We start from the raw sequence: 18,236 nt of genomic DNA on the forward strand, positions 1-18,236 counted from the left end.
GGGATATATAAATGAGTTCAAGGCCATCCTGTACTACAGAGGGAGACCCTGTCTCAAACACAAGTCTGTTTCGAATCATGTAAACAAAGTTTTTAGAGTCAAACAGATTTATGTTCAAAAAAATTTTTTGGCAAATTACTTTATCTCTGAACCTCATCTATGTCATTTGTAAAAAGAGGATAATAATGTAAACTCTAGGAGTTTATTGTGCACATTAGTAAATTATGTAATGAAGTTCTATATATTAGCCATTTCCAATCAGTCATAATTCATAACTCCTTCCTTCTACCAATGCATACTTTTGTGAGTCATGAAATTGCATACCAGTACTCTGAAACATCTTTGGCACAAATGATAAAGTGTCAGTCAAAGGAAGGAAGGAAAAAAGGGAGGGATGGAAGGAATGAATGAAGGAGAAGGAGGAGGAGAATAAGGAGAAGAGGAGGAAGAGAGAACTTGAGAGAAAGATTACACTAAAATTTACAAAGTTCTGTGTGCAAAACTAAAAATAACCTGACAAGGTCCATGCCCAGCAAGGCTTCCTCATCACAAACTTCTTCTCTTCCCCATACAGCTTCATTCCCAATGCAAACTCCATGCTCATTGGCTCCCATTTCTGCCCCCCACAACCATGCAGGGCGACTAAGGACAACAGCATATGTTTCAGGAACTTGTTCAATTTCTATGTAAGTACACTGTAAGAAGAAAAGTCACACAATAACCACAAAATTAAAAAGGAAAAGTCTTCAAAATCCAAAATTCATAGCATTCAGAATATATACTCATAATGAAAGTGACAAATGAAACATAAATAAAAAGTATCAATAATAAAATAGTAACCTTAAGACATTCAAAATCAACTCTAAAGTATTCATTTGAATATTTGCTGAGCATCTTCTAAGATAGTTCAAGAGAGAGTTTAATTTTACAATACTAAGACTTCTACATTACCTGAGATACAATAAAATATAAAGTATAAGGTCCAGGAAGAAAAGCAAACACAAGGGGGTATGGAAACTCAGGATAAAGATTTCTAGTTAGGATGTCTCATGCTGTTGTAGATGATTATATGACTTGAAGACTAAGGAAACTGTTCTCAAACCTCAATGTCCAAGTGTTTTCTGAGAAGGGAGATAAGTACCCCCGTGGCCTCTACATGAGTACCATTGTAGAGGCCTATAGCTCATGTGAGTGTGGCCTATCAGGTTTGTCCGCAGCAGTGAAAACAACAAGACACATTGTTTGCCAAGGTGGACTACATATAAATATTCAGAGATCAAACGGAATGGTATTCCAGATGGATAAGCCATCTCAGAAAAAGAAAAAATATGATCAAATAAAAAACTCAAAAAGTATGTAACTTATCAACAAAATATGAAACTCATTTTAATTTCTATGTTAAATGAATTTCTAAAATGCACTTTAAAAATGAGCCTTTATTTTATATATAGTATGGTGACTACATAGGTTGTGTATTGACAGTGTTATTCAAGAGCATACTGAACCTTTTTGATGAGTCCTAAAATTTATTTCCAGACTCTGGAGTGGCTTCTCTTACTCTACGCCTATCAGAATCCCTTTTGTCAGTCAAATTCCAGCTGAAACTCCAACTCCTAGTGAAGCTTTCCTTGATTTAAGTGTACATCTTTGCTGCCACGCATGCTGCTTCTACTTAGATTTATTTCCTTTACAGTATTTTATAGTGGGGTTATTAGGATACATAAGAGAGTGTTTCAGTCTTTTTGTTTTGTTTTTGAGTGCCCCAGTCTTAATAGTTAACTTTAATTGCTCATCCTAATACATTCACACATAAATATACTCAAATATTTGATCAATCAACAATTTGTTAATTCAATTTCTTCTAAATCACTGAAATTACAGACTAGCTAGAAGTTTATGTCTGATTCAAATTATGCTCTTTATTTGAATTTTAACTTTTGTAATCTATCAAGTTTGTACTTAATGATAATACCACTTGTGATATTTTTAGAGAAGTGTGTTGGTAACAAGTACTGTATGTATTTCACCTACCTTAAGCTGTTCTCCCAAGTTATGAACTCCAGCAGGAAAATAAACTACCTCTTGTACTTCGTTGCAGAGTCTATCTGAATTTTTTCCAAAAATAATCCTGTTATCAATTGTTGATGGAGGTAATGCCACAAAAGTGTCGCAGGAACAGGGTTCCATTTTTGAAAAAAACTAAAGATCACATAAAGATTTCAAAATAAAAAGAGAAAATCATATTTAAATATGTATAGAACAAAGGGTTTTACTGTACTACCAAGAGATATTATTGTAATATCTAATAAAGGGTGTTCAGTGAAGTGTTAAACATCATATTCTATTAGTACAAAAATAAATGAGTTCAAAATCAACCATGTACTTACTACAAGAATCTCTAAACAAATGGCAATGAGATTTCTACTCTACAGACCAAATGTATTCTCTAAAGTCATTCTCTCCTAATGTCTCCCCTGGCTTCTCTTTCACTAACCCCATATTGTGGAATTTGTACATCTAGCTTACTGTCATGAAGCCCATACAGCTTTGTACCACTGTTGTGTACTCTGATCCCCCTTACTGGACAGCGAGATCTTGGAGAGGTAGGACTATGTTTTATGAATCTTTGTATTGTCACCAGTGGAATTTATTTTATGGTGGGAAAAATCTCCTATTCCTAGTATTTCCTCAAAAAAAAAAAAAAAAAAAAAAGGGCCTGAAGAAGACTACACATAGATCATAATACTGAAAACACAAACATTTCGATACAGAGTCACTAATTTGGCCAAATATAAAGGATGTCAGTAAACTTCCAATTTCCAAGTGGAAGTTCATGTATTTAACTTGTAAATCCTGAGTATAGAATATAGTACTTAGACTATGTCTTCATTTTTAATTTGAAAAATCTAAAATAGTTTTAGAACACCTATATTTTTATTTTTCTTTAAGAATGGGCTATGGAGATGGCTCAGTAGTGTAAACGCTTCCCAGGCAAGCGCATGGGCCTGAGTTCAATCCCCGTTTCTGCAAAAAAAAAAAAAGAATAGACACATGGCTTTAGTTTTCTTCTTTCCTTAATTTTTTTTTTTTCCTTTCTCTCTTTGGTGGAACCAGAGATTGAACTCAGGCCATTGCACTTGCCAGGGAAGCATTTATTCTACTGAACCATCTCCCTGGGCCCCTTTCCTTAATTTTTTAATGCCCAAATCTTGGAGTGGCTGTATATAGGTAGACATTAGCAATTTAAAAACAAACGTACAGGCTGGCCAAATAACTCATCGGATTAAAGCGCCTGCTTAGGCAGATGCAGGCGCTGTGATCCCCAGGCCTGCCCCCAGCACTTCGGAGGAGGCTGTAAACAGGAGGATCACTACGAGTCTGATCTATGCAGTGAGACCCTGCAGACCCTGAAGATCCTGTCCTAAAAATACAACAAACAAGCAAATAAACAAAAAAGTACATCTAATAAATGTTTCATTCAAAAGGAAACAAAACGACTCAAGAAATAAACTTCAGTCTGAAAACTCCTAAGAGTTTTCTCTTCTCAGTGATTGCTCTCCACTGTTTCTCTTCTTTTCTGTGTTTATTTCAGCTGAAATGTCTTGGGTCTCCTCCTATTTGTATTTCAATATTAGTTCTATTACTACATAACCTTGGAAGCCTACATAATCCCTTTCTGCACGCTGCCAGGCTGATCAGTAAAATAAATATGTACTATCTAATAAGACTGTTATAAAAATTCAACACGCATCTGGAGCATTTGTACAGTCATGGAACACAGTACAGCATCATATGAACGCTGTTATTGTGTTTGGCAGAAAAGTAAATTTCTGGCCCCCACCTCTACTAGGCTTTTGCACTGAGCTTCAGAGCTTTCCTACTGAGCTACATTCCCAGCCTTTAACTTTTTTTTTTTTTTTTTTAGGGGAGATGGCTCAGTGGAATAAGTGCTTCCCTGGCAAGCGCAGGACCTGAGTTCAATCCCTGGCTCCGTTAAAAAAATAAAAAAAAAGAGACAAAGTCTCTCCAAGTTGCCCACACTGGGCTCCAATTTGCGATTCTCTCGGTTCAGCCTCCCAGAGCGCTGGGATTACAGGTTTGAGCCACCAGGCCTGGTCAATAGGTTTCTTCTACACAACTGAGCTAAAACCCAATCCCAAAAGGTTTGGTTTATTAACTTCACTCCCCAGCCCCCCAATGCTCCTCCTCCCCACCCCTTATGCGCTACATCCGCTCAAAACCCTGAACTCCAAAGGCCAAGAAGTTGCACTAGATCATCTGAGCCAAAGCGGGTCGGCTGGAAACTTGCCGCCTAGTTAGGAAACCCCTTAGCCCAAGGAGAGACAAAGCTCTGACCCTAACGCATATTCATCATTTAGTATTTACTGAACAGCTCTCTGCCCCAGGATCCCTTCCCCGAAAACAATCAGGAACAAAAGAGCCTCCGCTGTGGTAGGGCCGACACTTATTTTACCCGCTTTAGTGCAAGAGCGCGCAGAAAATGCACTTCTGTGGAACCTCACGAACACAGCACGATTAGGGTAAGGATTATTATCTCCACAAACAGTGGTAGACATTTGCAACTCGAGTCAGCGCTCTCAGGAAGTAACGGGCTGTGCCCCGCCGTAACGCGGCCCGGGAGCCCTCCTCCGTGCTGCCCGCTCGGCTCCGCACGTCCCTCCCACATGCCCACCCCTCACCTGGTTTCCGAGCTGCTCGAAGTGACAGCAGGAAGGCGGGGGGGGGGGAGGAGCCACTCGCCGGAAGCGGTCGCCTTTGATCCCGGAAGTTCCCGCCTCCGAGGAAAGGCTCACTTCCGGTTGGGTTCAGAGTTTGTTTACGTTTCTCCCAGACCCAGCCGCTGCCTTCGGCAGCAGAGACTCCAAGATGGGAAAATCCTTCGCCAACTTCATGTGCAAAAAGGACTTTCACCCTGCCTCCAAGTCCAATATCAAGAAGGTGAGTAAGGGCAGCTGGAGAGGGGTATGGGTCAGGGCCGCCAAGTGCCCGGAGGCTGCTGGGGAGGGGATCCCGCGGTGACGGAGGCTCCCGGGCCACTGCCGGGTCCTGCGATTGCCCTGGTGCTCTCGCCTCTTCCTCTTCGCCAAGCAGCTTGCTGATGAAGGGGCTGCACAACGTTTATTCTCCAACCGCGAGGCGACGGGAGCCCCTCCTGGTGTAAACACGTCATGTGTGGGGACTGGCGTCACGCTTCCTCATCGGTACTTCTCGTAGCTGGCGTGAGTTTGGTCTTTTGGGTCTCCAGGGTCGCAGCTTCTTAGATCTGCTCTCGTGTACAAAGAAGACTCCTTGTCTGTAGCCCGCTGGGGCTTCACCCCGATTTGGTCATTAAGGCGCTCTCTTGTGGGTGTATAATACCCGTGTTTATTCTTTAGAATATTTCTATTGCAGAATTACTAATTTTAATTGTATGTGTTATACCCAATAATGAGTACTTAACAGGGAAGTCAAAGTTTTTGAATTTTTAATATTTATTGTATATAAAAAAGCATCGAAGTTTTCACCGTGAACTGTCTGAAAGATAACAAATTCTTATATGAACTACGGTGAAAATACCAATAGGACTGTACTCCCAACAGTAATCTTTGCTTCATTTGCCACACCCAGGGCTGTCTTCAGGAAGTTATCATCTAAGGGTTCCCTTTTGTTGAGGTTTCCCTATCAGTATTCCCATCATGGTGCACTGTTGATATCCACAGTACCATTTTTTTCTTTGCCATGTACAAGGCCAATAATATATCTTTCTGAACTCTGAAAATTATACTATGCAATTCTCTGTTTTGAAATTGCAACATGTTACTTGGAATTATCAACTTGTGTTCTGTTAGCATATGTAACTTCAATTGGAAACTGGTAAGCTAATTGTCAAATGTCACACTCCAGCTAGTTTGGGAGATGGGAGCAACAAGTGTGTTCACACCATCATTTGGTTTATTACTAAAGGAGTTAAGGACCTGGTGTCTAAGTTCTAAATAGAGTGCATAATAAATCTTCGCATCCACAAAGGCATTAAATTTTTATGGCATAGTTTGCAGACTTTTTGGGAATATACTGCCTGAAGCTACCGTGACCATGAAGTGCTGCAAAATATTCACTTACTGTTATGTATTCAGATGGTGTATAAGTTGCCTGATGGTTACTCAAAAATCTCTCCTAATGAGCAGGTAGCAGCAGATTATCAGTTCTTTTTCTTTCTTGGTATGTGGTTTTGTCATCAAACCTCAGGCAATTTCTCAATGTCATGATTGTCCTACAAACTTCAAGGCCACATCCATCACTTTCTATAAGTCTTTTACATTCCTATAGTGACCATGAAAAAGTCCTGGTAAATACAGCAGACCTATGAATGCTTTCAGTTCAGCTAGTGAAGTGTCATAATAAATACATTTTTGAGTGTGACTACCAGTGCATATAGAACATTTTACTTGTGTTTCAGCATTTGTGTATTCCACAACATCATGTAGCATTTTATTGGTTACAAACAGTTTCCAGGATTAAATAGCAGTGCTGGCATTCTGTCCAATAGGTTTCATCCCTGCCAAGATGCTCACTATATTTTTGAACCTAGTTCTAACATTGGATTATTTCATTTTGTTGTTTGACCATTGTACCATTTCAATTAGTCAAATATGTGCTCACATCACTGTTTTCTCTGTCATCTAAATCAAGGAGGTTTAATGTCCTGTATTTATATTGATTGATTCTTGTTCCATTTGACTGTCCCAAGAATTTTGATTCACATGCCCAATGTCAGAGTCATTATCTTCTTCATCTTCTATGCTTGAGTGGTCTGATAATTCACTTTTGACCCCCTCCAAAACTTGGAAATCTGGTTTTCCATGTGCCATGGCAGTGAATTAGGATGCTTCTACCAGAAAAAATCAAAATAAACCCCCATTCCATTGTGGTAAAATACTTGTTTACAACAGCAGAATAACACAGCTCTATTTTACTCTCCATGATGCTCAGGTAAACATGCACAACCTGTTAGGTGTAGCATAAATGTGAGTAAAAATTCTGATTGTACACTTTTGTGCATGTGCACACATCTTAGTGGTTGTACCAGGTGGGGTAAACACAAAGGATTGCTTCCTTTATGGCCCAGGTGCAGCTCTTGAGATGCACAGCTGGCTATAGTCATGCTAAAGTACAAATTTACAGTAGATACATATGGGATGGGTTTTTTATTAACCAAGTGTTGGGGGCCGGGGAGATGGCTCAGTGGAATAAGCGCTTCCCTGGCAAGCGCAAGGACCTGAGTTCAATCCCTGGTTTCACAAAAAAAACCAAACAAACTTTATTAACCAAGTGTTGTGTACATGGGATTTTTATATACAGTAAATTTACTCATTGATTCCGCTCTTCATCTCACCTGATAGTGCAATGTTGACCTGAGAAAGTTAGCTTTTTTAAAAAATTTTAAAAGATTAATTACAGGTCAGCCAAGTGTTGTATAGAAGGACTGTGGTGAAAACAAAATAAAGTACTGCATATTGTAGTCACTTTTGGCCTTGAGACCTTCCATAAAATATTTAGAATCTATGATCCTTAGTTTCCTAATCAACAAATTTAGAATGATCAGTGTGTTTGCCTTGACTCGTGCAATTGTGAGGGCTAAATGAGATAGTGCAGGTAAAAAATTTGAAACAAATAAGTGCCTGGCACTGTATGCACCACATAAAGGATATACTTAGTAAAATTTTTATTGTGAAAGTGAAGTAAGCTTTTGTTTTAAAGCCAGTTATAGTGAGTTACATGTGCATATTGTAGTATATTATCCTATATGTTAAAATGAGTGTTTGTTACATGTATTCTGCACATATGTGCATGCGTTAGGACATCTTTGGAAGGATATATAAGAAGTGGGTAACACTGCCTGTGAATATAATTAATTAAAAAATACCTTGTGGGGGCCGAGAGATGGCTCAGTGGAATAAGCGCCTGCCTGGCAAGCACAAGGGCCTGAGTTCAATCCCCGGTTCCACAAAAAAAAAAAAAAAAAAAATCTTGTGAATAACCAAAACTTGGTGTGACGCAGTCAGTGATACCACACTTCCTCCTTGCCTGGGAAAATTAGTCACTGTCTCATTCTGTTTCCTTGTCATGCCCATATTTCTATTGCTCAGATATCAAACTTTATTGTTACTATTTGCACAGTTAGTACCTTTTGTTTTTATCATGAAATAGTTTAATTATACAGAAATGTCACTGTAACTTTATGTTCGGGGATCATCAATATTTGCAAAGTAGGACTATGTTTTATTACTTCTTAGTCCATGGAATTTGAGCTCTTGAGCAATTGAGACTAGTGAAATAACTGTAAAATCTAAAGCTTTAAATTAATGATAGTTATTCTGTTAGAAATAATAATATTATTAGACTGGACATGGTGGCAGGTGCCTGTAATCCCAGCGCTTGGGAGGCTGAAAACAGGAGGATCACTACAAGTCCAAGCTGTATAGTGAGACCCTGTGCTAAATACTGTAAAAAAATAATAATAATAATTGAGAAATAATGTTATTGTAACCCAGTAAGCCCTGCAGTTCTTTACCATATTTTGGGCTTCACTGAAAATCCAAACATACACCTTTTAGTGACTATGCCAACTGTAGTTTGGGTTTTTGTTGTTGTTTTGTTTTGTTTTTCCCTACTATAATATTCCAGTAGAAATTTCAAAGAAATTTCTGATGTATTCTCTCCTCAATGTTTTGTTTTTGAGACAGGGTTTCCCCATGTAATGCGCACTGGCCTTGAACTCGTTTATGTAACCCATGCTGGCCCTGAACTTGTGGCAGTCCTTCTGCCTCAGCCTCCCAAGTGCTGGGATTACAGGTGTACACCACCACAGCTGTCTCCCCAGTGGTTTTTTTCCCACTTCTTTTCTACATCGTAAACTGATCCCTATAGAACCGTCTTACCTTAGTGCCTCCACAAAACTAATAATTACCCACATTCTACTTCTAAAGTTGAATAATGACAACCTTGTCCCACACCTTCCTCATATTTATCTGATCCCAGCTCATAGGTAATAATTCTAATTGTCTCAGTGTGTTTATCTTCCACTTTATTGTTTTAAAACTTAACATGTTTCCAGGAAAAAGTTGACTTACTCTTTCTTCTGTTGGTTATTTTTTCCTTTATTCTAAAGATGGTGAGGAGTTAGTGATACCTTTTAAGCTTGTAAGGTAATTAAATATCCTTGTAAGAGTCATGTGCATTTTTTCGCCTTGATCACATTTATGATTTTGAAAATCTAGAGATAGCCTCATCCTGGTGTGTTCATGCCCCCGAGCAACTCTAGAATATCTGATGTACCTCTCTCTCATCTCTGTTCTTCTCTTTTCCCACAACTAGTTTATTATTCCCCCTCCACTTCCTTCTTCTCATCTTCCTCTTTCTTTTTCTCTCCCCTCTCCAATTCTCTCTCAGTGTATTAATATCACACAGTAACATCTATAGCCATTGTTTAACCTTATGGGTCATTCCCTGTGCTAACTAGTGGTAGATTCTATGTAGAGAGATGCTTTCTCTATTCTCTGAAATAATGATGGAGATTTCTTAATAGTGGGGATTGAATATCACATCAAAGATTCATGTATATTGCCGGGCCAGGGAGATGGCTCAGTGGAATAAGCACTTGCCTGGCAAGCACAGGCACCTGAGTTCAATCCCCGGTTCTGCCAAAAAAAAAAAAAAGATTCATGTATATTGAGCTATATCTCTAGTCCTCTCTGAATTAATGTAGGAACTGACTACAGATGGTGTTACACTATGCACAGAGTTTTCTCAGGTTTGGCACCTTTATCTGAAAGTTAGCTGTTTTGAATGTCTGGTATCAAGGAACAAATCAGATTCTTTAGGTGTATCTTGTGATGATATCACTATGAACCAATTGGATTATATCAAACTAAACAATAGCACTTTATATTTTATTATGAAAGAAAAGCAAATGCCCTACTTAATTTTAATCCAGCTATTTATATTTTACTTCATTAATGTAGGTATGGATGGCAGAACAGAAAATATCATATGATAAGAAGAAGCAAGAAGAATTAATGCAGCAATATCTCAAAGAACAAGAATCATATGATAACAGGTGAGATGTGCCACTGCCCCAGTGTTTACAAAATCAGTTATATGAGAATATAATTTTGCTGTTGTCCTTAGTTTCATTATTTACTCTCATACTTACAGATGGCTACTTTACCCATAATTCACCTTCAGTATAGCTTTGACTTACATAGTTTAAGAGAAGCCCAGCATGATAATATGCACCTGTAGTCCCAGCTATTCAAGAGGCTCAGTTAGAAAGATCATTTGAACTGAGGAGTTCAAGACCAGGTTGAGCAACACAGTGAGACTCCTTTCTCAAAAATAAACCAAAAAAGTAAATAAAATTAAATAAATTATACAGTCTGTGTACAAGTGTCAAGTTAGGCAATGATGACAGAAAAAATAAATATAAGTAAGCTGCTAAGTCCTCTTAAAAATGGGTTTCTTCCCTGGCAAGCGCAAGGGTTTGAGTTCAATCCCCAGTTCCGCCAAAAAAAAAAAAAAAAAAATGGGTTTCTTTTTTTTTTTGGAACCGGGGATTGAACTCAGTCCCTTGTGCTTGTCAGAGAAGCACTTATTCCACTGAGCCATCTCCCTGGCCCCCAAAAATAGGTTTCTTACAGACAGTCAGATGAGAAAATGTACAGAACACATAGAAGAACGCTGAAATTTCTCTTTTGTCCTGCAGATCACTGTTCTGCTAATAGCAGGGTCGTGGCTAGAGTTCTTCATTGGGTTCTTCCAGTATGGTACCTGCCTTTCTGCTGCTGCCATTTTATGTTTGCAAATCTGACACTGATGCTGGTTGCTTTTCATTAATCAATAAAGTAAATAGTGTTATTTTATTTTTTTTTTAAATATTTATTTATTTTTATTTATTACATTTATTTATTGTGTGTGTGTGTGTGTGTGTGTGTGGCCAGCTCAGCCCACCAGGGGGCGGGTCTGGCTGGCATGTGGTGCTGGGGATCGAACCGCGGTCCCTGTGCTTTGCCAAGCTTGTTTCAAGTAGGTGCTTTAGACCACTGAGCCATCTCTCCAGCCCCAATAGTGTTATTTTAGTTACACAAACTATACTTTCAGTAAAAAACATTTACCATATAAAACTCTAAAACATTCATCTGTTTATGGACACTTGGGTTATTTGTGTACTTGGGCTATTGTGAAAACATGGATAAAGAGTTTTTGATTTTGAGACAGTCTCACTATGTAACTCAGAGTGGCCTCTCTGGAATTTGAAGTGATTTCCTGCCTCCACCTTCTGAGTGCTGAGGTTATAGGCATGCTCTTCCATGCTTTACCTAGTATCTGTTCAAGCCCATGTTTTAGTTTCTATGTACTGTGTATTTGCAGAGTGGAATTATAGGAGCATATGATACTCTGTTTAGCTTTCATTTTTTTTTCTTTCAAATTATTTATATATTTATTTATTTTGTACAGGGTCTCACTATGAAGCTTGGACTCATAGTGATCCTCCTGTCTCAGCCTTCCCAGCTCTATTTTTAAGTAGTATTTTAAATTTCATACAAAATGATTCAGTTTCATTATGCCCTCAAAAACATTATTTTCCCTTTTTCTTATAGTAGCCATACTAATAGTATAAAGTTTATCATTGTAGTTTTGATTTAGATTTCCCTAATGTCCAATGATGTTGTTTTCATGTATTTTAAATTTTATTTATTTATTTACTTTTATGTGTTAAGTGCAGGGTCTATACAGGTCTCATTACGTAGATCGGACTCATAGTGATTCTTCTGTTTTCAGCCTCCCAAGTGCTGGGATTACAGGTGTGTGCCACCACGCCCAGTCTCAATTACAGGCTCAGCATGCCCCAGGATGGGGCTGGCACGGCACACCAAGGATTGAAACCCAGTTGCTAGGTCTGCCTAAGCAAGCACTTTAGTCTGCTGAGCTGTCTGGCCAGCCCTAAATTTTAAAATGGTATTAACTTAAGACAAAATTTACACACTTGTTTAAAGTATATCTTGGATTTTTAAGGATGTTTAGAATTTCGAGCCATCACCATAATCTAATTCTAGGACATTTTCATCATTTAGAAAAGTAATGCGGTACCTGTTAGCTGTGTCCCCCTTCCCCCACCTTGTCCTCCTTGTGCCAAGACTCTCAGTAAGTCTTCACTTTCTATGTCTGTAAATTTGCCTATTCTGAACATGTCATACTATCAGACCATGCATTAGGAAGTCTTTTATGACTGGTTTCTTTGACTTAGTATGTTTCCATGGTATGATGTATATGAGAACTTGATTCCTTTTTGTTGCTTGGATATATATGCCTATATTCTTTTGCTTTTTTCTTTTTTTTATGGTTTATAAAATCCAATGCAAATGAGAGAGGAGTTTTCCTTTACCAGTGCTTTTTCCAAGTAGAAGAGGAATTGCTAGTTATTCTTTAGCATCTTCTTTATAATTAGTTATATACATACAGGCACACAGATTTTTTTTCAATATTGAGCACCAAACCCAGTTAGTACTACAATTCCAGATCTTTTTTATTTTTTGAAACAGAGTCATGAAGTTGCACAAGCTAACCTCAAACTCTCAACCTTCTTGTCTCAATCTCATGAGTGGCTGGGATGACAGGTGTATATCACCACACTGAACTTTACATTTTCTTAATTTTTATTTGAAAGAGTTTTTATTTATTTTTATTTTTTATTTTTTTTGGTGGAACCGGGGATTGAACTCAGGTCCTTGCGCTTGCCAGGGAAGCGCTTATTCCACTGAGCCATCTCCCCGGCCCCAAGTTTTTTACTTTTGTGAATTAAGCTTTATCTCATTTATTCAATTTGTTATTTTGTTTTCTAAAAGCCTTGTGTTTTTGTTTTTTGTTTTTTTTTTTTTGCAGAACCAGGGATTGAACTCAGGCCCTTGCACTTGCAGGCAAGCGTTTATTCCACTGAGCCATCTCCCCGGCCTAAAAGCCTTGTTTTTAAATGTGATTCAAACGGAGTTTTTTCTGTGTTAAAAATGAGTTTTGTTTTGTTTTGTTTTGTTTTGTTTCCTGTACAACAGGCATTAATTCTGTTATAGTTAGTAGCATAATATCGAACTTCTTTATTCTTTTTCTTTGAGATTGAACTCAGGACCCTGTGCTTGCCAAGCAGACACTTACTCTACTGAGATCCCCAGCCTTCTTCATTCTTTCATTCTTTTTTTTTTATTAGCCTCAGTGAAGAATTTCTCTTTTTATTTTTATTTTTTTTTTTTTTTGTACCAGAAATTGAACACAGGACTTGTGCTTGCCAGGCAGGCTCTGTGCCACTGAACTATATCTCCAGCTCTCACTGAAGAATTTCTTTCAGTGATTTAAATTTTTTTTTCTTTTAATCTTTTCTTTATTTTTTAAAATTTGATAGAGTCTTGTAGTGATCCTCCCATCTCAGCCTCCTTAGTGCTGGGATTACAGGTATATACCACCACGCCCAGTTTCTGTGGCCAGCATAATAAGCCGAAGGTTCCTGGGGGCTGGTGCAGCATACTGTACCAGGGATCAAACCCAGGTCCTTGAGTTTGCCAGGCAGGTGCTTAGACCACTGAGCTATCCCTGTAGCCTGAGATAGATAGATAGATAGATAGATAGATAGATAGATAGATAGATAGATAGATATCAGGCCCTTGCCCTGAGTTTAATTTTTTTTGAGACAGGGTCTTGCTAAGTCACTGAGTTCCCCATGTGTGCTAGGCTCAATTTATAATACTATTTACAGTACCCCTGCGTCAGCCTTCCAGAATGCTGGGATTATGAACATGTACCACCATGTTCAGCTTCTTTACTGATTGCAATTTGTATAAGCTGAGTGTAACTTTCTGAAGACATCTCAGACTCATTTTTCAAAACTGTTTAATTTCTTATAAGAAAAGGTATTGGTTCAATCCCCCAGCACCACATGCCAGCCAGCCCCGCCCGCTGATGGACTGAGCTGGCCACGTGCGGGGGCACACACACACACACACACACACAAATAAATAAATAAATAAATAAATAAAAATTTAAAAAGAAAGAAAAGGTATTGGGTAAAAAAATAAAAAGGAAAAAGTATTGGGACCATTTACCCTAATCCCAAATTTATGACATGTAAGATTTCAAAGTTGTCGCTATAGCATTTCAAAGTTAAGAAAATCCTGTGAAAGCGACCCATGTCATTTACCCACTTTTTAGAGGGGAGAACGAAAAACATTCTCAGAAAGAAAAAAACATCTGAATTACAGGAGTCAGCACTACATACTCGATTTCCATTCACATATTTTAAATGTCCTCTAGCCTAGCCATTGAAGCTGCTTTGAAACTTTTATCTCTCTCTGTCTCTTTTTCCTTTTTTTTTTTTTTTTTTTTGTTTGTTTTTTGTTTTTTGGCAGAACCCGGGATTGAACTCAGACCCTTGCACTTGCCAGGGAAGCACTTATTCCACTGAGCCATCTCCCCGGCCCCTCTCTTTTTCCTTTTGATGTAAAGATTAAGCTTAGAATCTTGTTCAGGCTAGGCAAGAACTTCACCACTGACCTACATTCTCAGCCTAGAACTGCCTAGCAAAAATTTTTATCTTTATTTCCTTAACTGTATGTCTTGTTCCCTTTAGATTGCTTATGGGAGATGAACGTGTAAAGAATGGGCTTAATTTCATGTACGAGGCCCCACCGGGAGCTAAAAAAGGTATTGACCTCTTTTAAGTCTTTGAGATATTTATAATTAAAGATTGAAAACTACAAAGAGGTAGTGTTTAAAAAGTGCTTTTCATCTTAAAATTGCTATTTTGTGAAGATTTAAAAAATGCTGCATTGGGGCTGGGGAGATGGCTCAGTAGGATAAGCGCTTGACTGGCAAACGCAAGGATCTGAGTTCAATCCCCGGTTCCGCCAAAAAAATAAATAAATAAAATAAAAAATGCTGCATAATACACAGTATAATAAATAAAATCTAGTGTCTTTCTTAGCTAGTATCATATTTTATCATGTATCTTTTGTGAAGAAAAAGCTCAAGATCAATAAAAGTGTATTTATTCTTCCATAACGTGCATATGTTTCTCTAGTCTTTCTTACTCAGTACACTTAGAAAACATATTTACTGTCAGTGAGAAGCATAAAAGTTTAAAAATTAGGAATTAGCATACTTATTAAGTACTATCTCCTGTTTAGATTATGTTTTATCCTTCAGTGACATGGATTATATGTGTGAAAAAAGTCAAGCCACTGAATTCTTTTTATCAAATTACAATTATATAACATCATTTAGATTAGACACTTAACTATTCTTTTTTGAGATATTAAATGGATTTTATATTATAGACCTTTATATTGAAGTTTTTAACTTGGCCTACCCTTCCTTCCCCCAAACTTTTGATATACAATCAAGAAAACAAAGAGGTAATACATTATTTCCTATTTGTATTTACTTACACTTCATTGTGCTTTTCATGGCAAAATCAAATGAATGTCAATGAATGTTTTTAGAAAGAAGAAACAGAAGGAGAAATGGAATACAAATTTGAATGGCAAAAGGGGGCTCCACGGGAAAAGTAAGAATTGGTTTGTTTTTTAAGATACAAATACGTATCATGACATTTACCTGCAGTCTCAGATTGTGGCCTTCGTTTATTGAAGAAAGTTAATATTGAAAAGGTGTTTTAGTGACTTTGTATATAGGTTTTTCATTTTTTTTAAATCACAGATTATCAGACTAGATACTTCTTAAATGTTATTTGAAAATATTAGATTTTATAGTCATATGTAGTTATTAGTACATTTCACATTGTTCTTGGAATTATAAAATGGTTTTTAGCTTAACTCCTATGTAATTTATTAAATTACTAATATTGTATCTATACATTTTCTCTGCTTAATAGATATGCCAAAGATGATATGAACATTCGAGACCAGCCTTTTGGAATTCAGGCAAGTGACCCATAATTAATTCTTAGACAACAGTTTTTATTTGGTAACTATTTCTTTAGTGTTATCTAAAAGATGTTTAAGGGGCTGGGGAGATGGCTCAGTAGAATAAGCGCTTCCCTGGCAAGCGCAAGGGCCTGAGTTCAATCCCCATTTCCACCAAAAAATAAATAAATAAATAAATTAAAAAAAAATAAAAGATGTTTAAGATAAAAATGGAGAATATAATTTATATTTTTATCACATAATCATAAAAATTTTAAAAAATTAAATATAGTAGACTGATAAATGATGAGAACCAGATTTTTATACTGAGAGTTGTAATGATACTGGTCCATACTTTTCAAAGGATTTAGAAGATTAGTACAGGATTGAGAAAAGATTTAAAACTATTATCTGTTTAGAACAAGAGCAGCCTGTCAACAGAGAGCTAAATCCTCACGAAGAAGGTGTCAGTGGGCCATTGCTTGCTTAATTATGTATGTATTGTCTGTATCTGCCTTCATTCTGAAACAGTAGAATTGAGTAGCTGCGATAGACATGAGCATCTGTCCTGAAAAGCCTAAAATATTTACTATGTGGGTATCTATAGGAAAAGTTTACCAGTGCTTGGTTTAGAAATTTGAAATTATAGGGGCCGGGGAGACAGCTCAGTAGAATAAACACTTCCTGGGCAAGTGCAAGGACCTGAGTTTAATCCCCGGTTCTGCCAAAAAAAAAAAAAGAAAGAAATTTGAAACTATAATGATTAACTTATGAAACTAGAGAACAATTTTTTTTTAACCATTTCTTTTTGGATGACACTGTTACACTGCCACCAAGTAAGAGGCAGAAAGAAATAGGATTCAGTGCCGGCCAGATAGCTCTGCAGATTAAAGCACCAGTTTAGGCAGATGCAGGGGCAGGGGTGTTCGATGCCAGACCTGCTGTGCCAGCACTACCTGAGGGCACACAGAGATGGTGATTGAGACTGGGCATGGTGGCGCATGGCTGTAATCCCAGCTCTTTGGAGGCTGAAAAACAGGAAGGATCACTATAAGTCCAATCTGCGTAGTAAGACCTTGTAGACCCTGTACTAAATACATTAAAAAACAAAAAGGAAGGAAATAGGATTCAGCCTAGCTTTTGGATAGAATTCATAGTAAAAAATTTTAGTGTTTATATTTAGTTATCAAATACAACATCTCTTTCCTCAAAGATCTTCTGAAAATATGACTAATTTAACTTAAGCCTTGCCATGACATATGGAGTTGAACATTGGTTATACTCTTAGTATTTTAGTAATCAGAGTAACGTTCACTGTTTCTCAGGTTCGAAATGTGAGATGCATTAAATGTCATAAATGGGGTCACGTCAACACAGATCGAGAGTGTCCTTTGTTTGGTCTTTCTGGAATCAATGCAAGTTCAGTTCCCACTGATGGCTCAGGTAGGCACTAGACATGATTTATTTGTTTTAGTATTTAGACAAAGATAAAATAGCATGTTCTTTAATCTCTCTGGGTATCATTTCATTGTGGGTATTTTTAACTAATACATATTTCTACAATATGATGATCCGTGGACATTTTCTGCCTATTTCCCAATATCTGTTATACATTTTGGGCCTTATTTACACTTTGGTTTCTTATACCAGAGAAACAATGTGGTATTTAAATGTGTGTCTGATTTGATCAATGGGAAACTGATTGTATGTGTTAAAATTTGTAATGCTGTGAAATAGAATTAAATTTTTTTAATTTTTTTTAGAATTAAATATTTCTGAAGGCCCTGTGAACATGATCTCAGAAGTAATCTATATTAAATAAAATTTATTGTGTTAATAGCCTAAAATTAGAAGGGGAAGGAATAGCTAACTCTGATATTTAGATTCTGCTGAATTTAAACATAGGCTGTGGGTTTGGTGGTACAGGGAGTCTCAGGCAAGAGGCTCACAAGTTTGAGCTCACCAAGAGTGACTTAGCAAGACCCTGTCTCAAAATAAAAATACTATTTTAAAACTATTGCCTGTTTAGAACAAGAACAACCTGTCAATAGATAGCTAAATCCTCATGAAAAAGGTGTCACTGGACCATTGTTTTGCTTACTTATTTATGTATTGTAGCTCCATGTAAAGGCCCTGGGTTCAGTTCCTAGTTCTGCAAAAAGGAAGAGAGCTAAGGACTGAAAGACTCAGCAGTCATTTCCCTTTCATTTAAATAAAAAAAAAAAGACTTTTTTTTTTTAATGTGTGTGTGTGTGTGTGTGTGTGTGTGTG

At 37.3% G+C, this 18,236-nt stretch overlaps 2 protein-coding genes across 2 annotated transcripts in view; one reads left to right on the plus strand and one right to left on the minus strand.

The window, feature by feature from the left end:
* Positions 1–4,742, minus strand: part of Scrn3 (secernin 3) — a 33,672-nt gene extending 28,930 nt beyond the window's left edge. The window contains exons 1-3 of the mRNA XM_012515473.2: positions 4,701–4,742; positions 2,032–2,199; positions 514–695 (exon numbers count right to left, since the gene is read on the minus strand). Coding sequence (XP_012370927.1) covers positions 514–695; positions 2,032–2,187 — 338 coding nt within the window. The 5' untranslated portion in view covers positions 2,188–2,199; positions 4,701–4,742. The remainder of the gene's footprint in view (positions 1–513; positions 696–2,031; positions 2,200–4,700) is intronic.
* Positions 4,743–4,814: 72 nt separating this feature from the next.
* Positions 4,815–18,236, plus strand: part of Cir1 (corepressor interacting with RBPJ, 1) — a 42,111-nt gene continuing 28,689 nt past the window's right edge. The window contains 7 exon segments of the mRNA XM_023719135.1: positions 4,815–4,959; positions 10,023–10,117; positions 14,672–14,745; positions 15,445–15,455; positions 15,543–15,607; positions 15,935–15,983; positions 17,291–17,408. Coding sequence (XP_023574903.1) covers positions 4,888–4,959; positions 10,023–10,117; positions 14,672–14,745; positions 15,445–15,455; positions 15,543–15,607; positions 15,935–15,983; positions 17,291–17,408 — 484 coding nt within the window. The 5' untranslated portion in view covers positions 4,815–4,887.

Source organism: Octodon degus, unplaced genomic scaffold, assembly GCF_000260255.1.
Source record: "Octodon degus isolate 3935 unplaced genomic scaffold, OctDeg1.0 scaffold00065, whole genome shotgun sequence".
NCBI classification, from domain to species: domain Eukaryota; kingdom Metazoa; phylum Chordata; class Mammalia; order Rodentia; family Octodontidae; genus Octodon; species Octodon degus.